The sequence below is a fragment of the Drosophila willistoni genome, unplaced genomic scaffold, assembly GCF_018902025.1.
Source record: "Drosophila willistoni isolate 14030-0811.24 unplaced genomic scaffold, UCI_dwil_1.1 Seg143.1, whole genome shotgun sequence".
NCBI classification, from domain to species: Eukaryota; Metazoa; Arthropoda; class Insecta; order Diptera; family Drosophilidae; genus Drosophila; species Drosophila willistoni.
In genome coordinates this window covers 565,897-575,401 of record NW_025814102.1, presented here as the reverse complement: position 1 = coordinate 575,401, position 9,505 = coordinate 565,897, and the positions used below count along the sequence as shown (strand labels likewise).

Sequence of the window (9,505 nt, the reverse complement as noted above, 5' to 3'; positions counted from 1 at the left end):
CCATAAGAAATCAAGCTAGTTTTAGCTATAAAAAGCCAAATGTGACATCTCTCACCGACAATGACAGGTCAGTTTGTAATCGGGGCCTTACAACTGAAATTTGAAAATTTAAGTATTATATGAAGAAGAAATGAAGCTTTGCCAATTAAAGTGTTATTAATTATTTAAGACTTTTACTGTAATCTAAATAATTTTTAATTGATGCCAAACTTCACATAATTTCAATACTTTAATACGAATAGAGATACACCACAAATTTAAAAAAATCTTTATTTTAAAAATAAAAGAACCATGCATTATACAAATATATTTAAATGAACTACGTTGACAGAACAAGTGCAAGTTCTAAGGGTCAAAATATATCGATTTCCTCACAGAAATCTGCCTTGGTTTGCAATCGCTCTCCTCCCCGCCCTCTTTCAGACCGTTTGCGTTACAAATAAATGAGAGGAGACGAGCCGAGGGCCAGATGCTGCGCTTACTCCTATACAATTGCAGTCGCGGTGATCTCAGGTAACTTATAAATGCGACAAATCTCAATGAGCAATTGATCGGAACCTTTGGCCTCATAACCCACAACCATAATCCATTCACATTTTCGCGCCGCCGTTTCCTATTAATGTTGTTATGTCACCATCAACGCGCCAGCGTTTCATGTTGTTTATCAATTCTTATCACTTTGCAGCACCAGCACCAGTCGACATTTGCTGCAGCAATTACCACTGCCAAGAATAGGAGGACCCTCCCAAACGGGGACAAGCCGCCTACAAAATGCCACCCGCCTGATAAGACAGCACATGACCACAAGCCGACCACCACCCCCGCCAGCGAATCCAGCACCCGCAAATGCCAGCCGCTTGTTACAGACCTGCCGAGCGCTCTTTTGGGCAGGAGGCAGTTTAACCATTGGCATGGGTCTGCGCAACTGGACGGCTCATTGTGAGGGCAATCGTCTGGCTGGCTATAATCACAGCAAATCAGATGCGGCAAATGATACTGAAGTAGAGCAAAAGTTTGACTGGCAACGACTTTGGGGCTATCTGGAACCGCATCTGTGGGAGCTCATTGGCGCCGTATTTGTGAGTAGGTTAAGACCCAAATTCTGTTCATCCAAGTTTATTGTTTCTGGTCTTCCTATTTTCAGGCAGCTCTAATTGTGGCCTATATCAATATACGCATTCCCAATATGCTTGGCGATCTAGTCAATATGTTGGCTCGTTATGCCAACACATTTGTGACGAACAATTCCTTTGTTAAGGATGTAAGCAAACCGGCCAGCAATTTACTAAGCCTGTATATGTTACAATCAGGTTTTACCTTCATGTACATTTATCTGCTCAGTCGCATTGGCGAACAGATGGCGGCCAAGATGCGGCAGGATCTGTTTAAGCAGATTGTCCTACAGGATATTGCCTTCTTCGATGAGAATCGAACTGGGGAGCTGGTCAACCGACTGACCGCTGATGTTCAGGATTTTAAGACATCGTTCAAACAGTTTGTGGCTCAGGGATTGAGAAGTACAGCCCAATTGCTGGGTGGCAGTATATCCCTCTTTATGATCTCACCCCACATGGCGGCCATTGCCCTGGCCAGTGTACCATGTGTGGTGATGTTCATGTCGTATCTTGGACGCAAGCTGCGCGCTTTAAGTAAAAGTTCCCAGGCCCAAGCGGAAAGGGCCACCGGAGTATGTGAGGAGGCCTTATCGAATATTCGAACTGTTCGCTCCAGTGCTTGTGAGTATCGGGAGATGCAATTGTTCGAAGCGGAGACAAATGAAGCAGCCCGTTTGGCACAGGACTTGGGGTATGGCATAGCCATCTTCCAGGGTCTAACGAATTTCTTCCTGAACACTTTGGTTTTGTCCACCTTGTTCATGGGTGGCCATTTAATGTCTACCGAGAGTCTGACGCCAGGATCATTGATGGCGTTTTTGGTTGCTTCGCAAGGTGTACAAAGATCACTATCCCAGGGATCCATATTGCTGGGTACCATGATTCGGGGCATGACAGCGGGAAGTCGTGTTTTCGAATTCCTTTCACTGCAGCCTCAAGTGGAGCTGTTGCGCGGCTATATTATTCCCCAGGAGAGATTGCATGGCGAAATAAGATTTGAGAATGTCTCCTTTGCGTATCCTATGAGGCCGGACCAGGTGAGTTGATCGCACAGTTATTTTTACCACTGTCCTTAAACTCCATCGAATTTTTTTCCAGATGGTGTTGAAGGACTTCAGTCTAACGTTGCGCCCTGGCCAAACCGTGGCTTTGGTGGGCGCCAGCGGATCAGGCAAATCGACAATAGCGTCCCTGGTGGAACGCTTCTATGAGCCTTCGGGAGGAAATATCAAACTGGATGGTTATAAGCTCTCTGACATTTCGCCCTATTGGCTGCGGTCACATGTCCTCGGTTTCATTGAGCAACAGCCTGTACTGTTTGGCACCACAATATTGGAGAATATACGGTATGGTCGGCCTGATGCCACAGTCGAGGATGTCCATGATGCCTCAAAATTGTCGCAATCGCATGATTTTGTCGAGGCTTTGCCCGAGGGTTATGGCACTCATGTGGGCGAGCGCGGAACTCAATTGAGTGGTGGACAACGTCAACGCATCGCCATTGCCCGGGCACTACTTAAGAATCCTAGGATTCTGATATTAGACGAGGCTACCAGTGCTCTAGACGCAACCAGTGAATCGGAAGTGCAGAAGGCTCTTGATAAGGCTGTGCAGAATCGTACTACTTTGGTGATAGCGCATCGCCTATCCACCATACGTAAGGCGGATCTTATTGTGGTTTTAGATCAGGGGCGCATTGTGGAGGTAAGTGAAATAAAATAGTCATTGAATGTTTATTAATCGACTTCTTAATTGTTTGTATTTTTGCTCTTGATTGCCAGACGGGGAAACATGAGGAACTAATGGCCAAACGTGGCCTGTACTATGAGTTAGTGCGTCAGCAGGAACGACGCGATATCCAGGAACACGTTCAAGCCGTGGAGGAGGCAGCAGCGACGAAAAGCGCTACTCATTCAAGCCTGCCACAAGGCTAACAAATAGATAATTAATAGAAAATATTTTCTTTTCCTTTCCTTACTCTCCTAGTCAACCTCTTTCTATGCAAACCCATTGTACAATTAATTTATACAATCGAAATTTTTTATTTTTTCCCTTAATTATTTCATTCCTCTTCTATTTTATCAAAACGAAAATAGGGAAATTTGGCTACTCCTTTTTGGTTACTCCTTTTTTGTTCTCTTTTTGTATTTTTTTTTATAGTAAGTTTATAAAATAAAGAAAACGCTGAAAACAGTATTGTTTTTGTTAAATAAACTGTTGGTTTTATTTAAAGAAACTGCCGCTAAAAACAAGAAAAATAAAATTTTAAAAATCGATTGTTCCAACAATGATATCGTAACTTGAAGTCAATCGATGGTTAACATAATTTCGCAGTGAATTGCCACGGTCACACTGGTACCCACACGTGCAATCTTACATTAAGATTGTTTTTTTTTTTATTTTTATTTTTAATTTGTATACTTAACGAAAGTTAAATGGCTAATAGTGATAGAAAGCAAATCCGTAAACTCAGCAAGGAGCGGCGTCGAGAATTTATCGAGGAGAATGACTATCATGAAGTTGATACCAAGCCATTTGGACGAAATTGCTGCGGTGCCGCTTTGCATGAATTCGATGCACAAACCCATGATGCTTGGATCCTGCAGTGCCCCCGTGACATGGACCCCGGGGAGCTTTTAACCAACAAGCGCATCAAAATACCTGGACGTCGCTATGTGGGTGACGTCCAGGTGCGGGCCACCAACTACAGTCAACCGCTAAATGAAGCCATTGGGTACGTCAATCCCAAAGGAAAATATAGTCTACGAACTCTACCTCTAACTGGATATGTTGTGGTCAGTAAGCGTCTTAATTTGGAAAAGGAGCTGCCAACTGGTGATGAAGGCGTGACGTATATAGAGCCAACACCACCGCCCCAATACAAATTGCCTGTACGACATCCGTTCTTCGGCAGGGACTACAAATCACGTATTGAGGTTCCCAAGAAAATAGCCAAAGTTTTGGCGGAAGCCGATCGCCATAGTTTAGAGACTACGGCAAAGCTGAGGCAGACAGGCAACTACTATAAAATTAGGAGCAAATTGTTAAGTACCACTCAAACTCTAGAAGAGAAGGAGCGTGACGTGCGTCAATCAGTCTTGACGGGTGTGAAGCCAACATTCATGGATAAAACAGATCATCCCATCTATGTGGACCTCACCAATGGCGACGATGAAGAGAAAATCAAGGTGGAGACCAAAAAGTCCAAGAAACATAAAGTTAATGTCGTTAAAGTTAATGGGAATGCCGAGATAGTCCAGACAAATGTGGATCTCACCAATGGCGATAATGAAGAGGAGGCGCAAGTGTTGACGAAAAAATCCAAGAAACGTAAAGCCAATGGCGTTAAGCAAGAAGATGAGGTTGTAGAGTTAGTCCAGAAAAAACGCAGCAAAACTGCGAAATAACTAACAAATAACCTTTCATTTTAAGCATACATGTTAATAATAAAATAAAAACAAATTCCTGCAAAACTGTCATTTCCTATGACAACAAAAAAACCGATGATTTCCCTTCGTTGGGTGTGACTGTTCACAGTGACAGGGAATGTTTTTGAATTTTTAAGGACTATCGTTTTTGAGGGCATTGCGTTGACACTTTTCTTCAATAGTTTAATCCGTAATTTATAACATTTCATGGTGGTACTATGAACTTTATTACAGACGAATCTATTGGCAGTTACTTTTCAGGTAAACATATATTTTCATTGAAATTCATTGTTTGACTTCTTGAACAGGTTATGCTAGTGGTGTGAACAAGATTTTTACGTAAATATTGCTCATCTCTATTTTGTAGCTGGCAACAACAAAAAGGAAGACTAGCCTCGGAAATGTTGTCATTGAATTAAATAAAACTAGAAATAATTAAATAAAAAAAAGTATTTCAATTTTCGATTACCAAATTGAAAGGCAACCCTTACCCCCAATTTTGGTCCGTTACAAGGAGAAATACCGACGTGTTCGCCATGAGTTTACGGGCATATGTGAAGGAGAGCATTAATGTGGCCCTTATTATGGGATCTGGTGATATGATGGGCCAGTTTTTAATTGAGAAGCGTTCATTTAAGAATTGGGATGCTGCCCGCACGGCCCGTTTTAGTGCATTGGGACTGGTATTTGTCGGGCCAGCCCTTAAAAAGTGGTACGGCACATTGGATGGATTCGTGTCAAAGGATCAGTCTAATCTAAAGCGTGGTGTCAAGAAAATGCTAATGGACCAACTCCTTTTTGCGCCACCGTTTTCTTTGGCCATCACATTCTTGGTGCCTTTCATTAACGGCGAGAAAACTGACAAAATTGTTGAACGCATTAAGAGTGACTACTTTAATATAATGCAAAAAAATTATATGCTATGGCCGGCAGCTCAAGTAATCAATTTTACATTTGTCCCCACTCAATACCAAGTGATATATGCTCAGTTCGTAGCTGTTTTATGGAATTGCTATCTTTCTGTGATGCTTAACAAGAACTGATAAAGGTAGTTGGTTTTATGCCATCGAATTTTATTGTAAAATAAATGAACTAGACCTACATTATTATACTGCACTTTTGAATTGGGCGCCTATTTAAGCAGCTGATAGAGCTGCTGGACAACTGCACTTGTTGCACGTGGTCAGAATTAGAGATGTGCTGGAGCGAAATACTTTATTCGCGACTCACAATAAATAATTGAATATAGTCAAATGTTTAGTTTTGTTTTAAGCTAGAAATATATCAGAATGGTATCAAATGAAATAAATGCTATTTATCAAATTTTATAATACAATAATAATGTTTAAAATCAATTTGGTCCATCGCTAATTAAATGAAAGGTGTGTACACACTGAAAGCGCTTAGCAAAGTTTATAATTTAAAAATTTCCCCATCTGGGCATCAGTAAAGACCAAACATGGATCACACACGCGAAATAATCACTTTTCAGCTGGGCACCTATGCTAACTATGTGGGTGCTCATTTTTGGAACCAACAGGTATGTCGTATTTGCTGAGGTAAATGAATCACCGCCAACTAGCATCTGCTTTATTTTTCGACAGGAGGCGAATTTCGTTTATACTGGCCAAAATGAGAGCAAGTTGGAGGCAATTGAAGATCAGTTACCAAACAATGACATACTCTATAGAGAAGGTCTCAATGATCACCACCAAACCACATACACGCCACGGCTATTATCCGTGGACTTAGCTGGCACCTTGGGCCATTTACCATTGGCAGGGGAACTTTATGGCAATTATGTACAACGAAATGCTGATGAAGATGTTCAGAAAACTAGACAGCAAGTAAAGGAAAGTCAATTGTGTTCTGGTGATCAATTAGATGTGGTAGAACAGCCACTTGCCTCCATGTCAGAGTACCAGAAAGATTTGCTCAAGGGTTCAGTGGCTATGGATAAGGATTATCGGCTAACAGAGACGGCAAACAGTTGGGTAGATTATCTGTACGCCAGATATCATCCACGTACATTAAATATCGTACAGGATGTACAAAGAGACAGTAGTATTCAGGCTTTGGGCCTGCACTCGGCGGGCACTGAAGTTTGGCAATCACCGGCATTTAATGAGGATTTCTGTGATCGCATCCGCCTTTATGTAGAGGAATGCGATGGTCTGCAAGGCTTCCACATGCTCTTCGATCTAGATGATGGTTTCAGTGGTCTGGCCAGCAAATGTTTGGAGCACTTGAATGATGAGTACAATCGGGCTAGCTTTGTGATGCCCCTGTATTATCCAAGAATAACATCATATCCTCAAGCAGGTAAAATATAAATAATGAAACTATATATCCAGCAATAAATAAAATGTTCAAACTTTCGCTCTCTCAGATACCCGGACAAGTCACAGTATTCGAGTGGTTAACACAGTCCTTGGCTATTACCACCTAAGTGAGCAGGCCACCATGTTTACGCCTCTTTCGACGTTGGAAAGCATCTGGCGGAATAATACTTTGCAATCTCGTCATTTGCCTGGTCTACATTTTCAATCGTCAAATCTCTATCAGACATCGGCAGTTCTTGCTGCTTACATGGATACAATCACTCTAAGCTATCGCCTTCGCCATACTCCCGAGTTGCTCAATCGATTCTGTTCGCGGGTCTTTTATTCGGGTAGAAAGATGACATCTGCTGGAATGGCTCTGCCAGTGGGTATGCAGCGAGATCAGGATTTGATAGAATATTTGGATCAAAAGGCAACCAGCGATGACAATTCCTCACTTTTGACTCCACTTACACCGAATTGTGATGCCGGAACATCGTATGTAATGCAGTCGGTGATGGCTCGTGGCATTCCACTGTCTCGACTTAAGCGTCCCCAGGAGAAGGCTGGTCCTCAGCTGCAAATGTCTGCTTATAGCTGCAACAGCATCTCTCAAATGCTTCAATTGTACTATCAATGCTCTTTCCATGGCAGTATAACAAATGCTGCTTCGACACCATTGCCCCTAAAGACACAGTTGCCGTTTCCTTATGATATGTTCGATGAGAGTGTTGCCCCTGATGGTTATCTACAGGCTCCAACAAATAAGGAAGATGTTCGTGTAGAATCGGCCCCTCTACTGGCAGCCATTCAAAGTTCTAGCAAATTGGGTGATCATCTGGATGCCTTGCACTCACAGACGCATCGCATACAATTGTCCAAATTGCAAGCATATTCACAATCCGGGCTTGAAAGAGATGAATATGAAACAGCGCTAGATCATTTGCTTGAATTCCGGGATAATTATGTAGACTCTCAGTTTCTATAGAAATGAAATTATCTTCTGATATTGTGATATAGAACTAAAATAAATATGTATTAATATATTTATATTCACAATTTCTAGTTTTATTCTTTTACATCTCCATTTTAAATCACTCCCACGGTTTCAGTAATGCTCGCCTTTTTGTACCGCTTCAGAAGAAGAAATAATTGTTTTCGAAACGGCTAGAAGGAAAATTTTACAATTTTGTCAAAATGGAAGAGGTTGTAATGCTCTTTTATTTCTGATTTATTTTAAATTTCATTACTGTTAAGTTTACCCTGTAATGTTAATTGTATTTACAAATAATATTTATAGTGTAAATTTTTAAAAATAAAAATAGTATTTACAAATAATATTTATAGTGTAAATTTTAAAAAATAGAATTTTAAAAAAAGAAAAAGACATTACATGATTACGTTTTGTATTTATTTAAAAAGAGAGAGAAACAAAAACGTTACTACGCTATCTATGGATATACATATGATTTATGTTTATATGCTTTAATATTTATGATATAATAGATATATAGATGCTGGAGTTCCTATATCAATTATCTGTACTATCAAATCTATTATAATTTTATCGTGCTTTTTAAGATCAAAGTGAACTTGCCAAGTTCTTTATTTTTCCTTTCTTTCTTCATTTTATGCCTCATTCTAGCCAATTTAAAGCCAAATTGTCTTTCGTAATTTAAGTCGACTTTTGGACAATGGAAGTTTCCTGCCTCGCAAACTTTGAAGCTGCTGGCTAATAAGCTGATTAAGGCATAGGCTATTGATGGAAATCTAGTTTTTGTTTTTCGGGAGAACTATTGTCTTCGACGTTTTCCATTCATTAGGAAAGTGGGCATTGTTCAGCAAACAAAATGTTCGAAATATTCTTCAGTAGGTACACGTAGGTATAATGGGATATTAGTTTGTTATCCTTATCCCAGCCGGAAATCGTCCGAGCCTTGTGTCTTTAAAGTTTAAATCAAAGAAATAATCAATGTTCTGCGTACATTTTGTGTGCTTGTTAAACTTTAGCATTTTCACTGACAGTTTATGAAGCACTAAGTATCTCCAGTTTTGTAAGCACTGATGAAATTCACTCTTGTTTACTGTCAGTAATGTTTAATCGGTCAATTCGATTGTCCGATTGTTCCCATAGAAGCTATAGGTTATAATTTTGTTCGAAATTACGTCGTCCAAAGCCAGCAAACATGAACAGCATGAATTATATTTTGGCGCCAGCGGGGATCGGGGCTATAGGCTGAAGTTCACCACAGTCAAGGAGCAAAAGGATCATTGCATTACAGAGCACAAGCTCCCAGCCAACTATAGATTTAACTAAGGTAAGGAAATGGCCAAGTCTACCACTTTCAAGCCATCAATAACCACTTTTGCCCATTATGGATACTGATGGCTAACTTTTGGCCATCATAATCAGAGGCCCTTCAACACATGCCTCGTAAACAGCAACGAAAAGGGCCTTGAGGATGTGCGGAACATTATGGAGGCACTCGATGATATCATTAATTAATCACTTAGTTTTATTTATCGAATCGAATGTTTTTAGGATTGTACTATAGAGCGTATACAATTGTAGGTTATTAACTATTACACTAAGAAATGTTACATTTTATGACAATCGCTTGGAAAATAAGAAAACACTGAC

At 40.5% G+C, this 9,505-nt stretch overlaps 4 protein-coding genes across 4 annotated transcripts; all 4 read left to right on the top strand.

Moving 5' to 3' along the window:
• The first annotated feature begins 407 nt into the window (after positions 1 to 407).
• On the top strand, positions 408 to 3,243 carry LOC6648306 (mitochondrial potassium channel ATP-binding subunit). Its single transcript, XM_002070843.4, has 5 exons — positions 408 to 513; positions 686 to 1,079; positions 1,145 to 2,152; positions 2,214 to 2,819; positions 2,897 to 3,243. The coding sequence occupies exons 1-5, from the start codon at positions 470 to 472 to the stop codon at positions 3,047 to 3,049; spliced, it is 2,205 nt and encodes a 734-aa protein (XP_002070879.1). The 5' UTR covers positions 408 to 469; the 3' UTR covers positions 3,050 to 3,243.
• Positions 3,244 to 3,453: 210 nt separating this feature from the next.
• Positions 3,454 to 4,599, top strand: LOC6648305. Its single transcript, XM_002070842.4, has one exon. The coding sequence runs from the start codon at positions 3,551 to 3,553 to the stop codon at positions 4,520 to 4,522; it is 972 nt and encodes a 323-aa protein (XP_002070878.1). The 5' UTR covers positions 3,454 to 3,550; the 3' UTR covers positions 4,523 to 4,599.
• A 300-nt stretch (positions 4,600 to 4,899) lies between these two features.
• LOC6648304 (mpv17-like protein) lies at positions 4,900 to 5,649 on the top strand. The gene has a single exon (XM_002070841.4). The coding sequence runs from the start codon at positions 5,080 to 5,082 to the stop codon at positions 5,584 to 5,586; it is 507 nt and encodes a 168-aa protein (XP_002070877.1). The 5' UTR covers positions 4,900 to 5,079; the 3' UTR covers positions 5,587 to 5,649.
• Positions 5,650 to 5,920: 271 nt separating this feature from the next.
• LOC6648303 (protein misato) lies at positions 5,921 to 7,923 on the top strand. Its single transcript, XM_002070840.3, has 3 exons — positions 5,921 to 6,083; positions 6,148 to 6,865; positions 6,933 to 7,923. The coding sequence occupies exons 1-3, from the start codon at positions 6,003 to 6,005 to the stop codon at positions 7,850 to 7,852; spliced, it is 1,719 nt and encodes a 572-aa protein (XP_002070876.1). The 5' UTR covers positions 5,921 to 6,002; the 3' UTR covers positions 7,853 to 7,923.
• Positions 7,924 to 9,505: the final 1,582 nt, after the last annotated feature.

Coding starts and splice junctions, on each gene's coding strand:
- LOC6648306 (XM_002070843.4), top strand. CDS start 470: ATGCTGCGCTTACTCCTATACAATTGCAGTCGCGGTGATCTCAG. Junction 514..685: donor TGCAGTCGCGGTGATCTCAG/GTAACTTATAAA, acceptor ATCACTTTGCAG/CACCAGCACCAGTCGACATT. Junction 1,080..1,144: donor AGCTCATTGGCGCCGTATTT/GTGAGTAGGTTA, acceptor TCCTATTTTCAG/GCAGCTCTAATTGTGGCCTA.
- LOC6648305 (XM_002070842.4), top strand. CDS start 3,551: ATGGCTAATAGTGATAGAAAGCAAATCCGTAAACTCAGCAAGGAGCGG.
- LOC6648304 (XM_002070841.4), top strand. CDS start 5,080: ATGAGTTTACGGGCATATGTGAAGGAGAGCATTAATGTGGCCCTTATT.
- LOC6648303 (XM_002070840.3), top strand. CDS start 6,003: ATGGATCACACACGCGAAATAATCACTTTTCAGCTGGGCACCTATGCT. Junction 6,084..6,147: donor CTCATTTTTGGAACCAACAG/GTATGTCGTATT, acceptor ATTTTTCGACAG/GAGGCGAATTTCGTTTATAC. Junction 6,866..6,932: donor AACATCATATCCTCAAGCAG/GTAAAATATAAA, acceptor TCGCTCTCTCAG/ATACCCGGACAAGTCACAGT.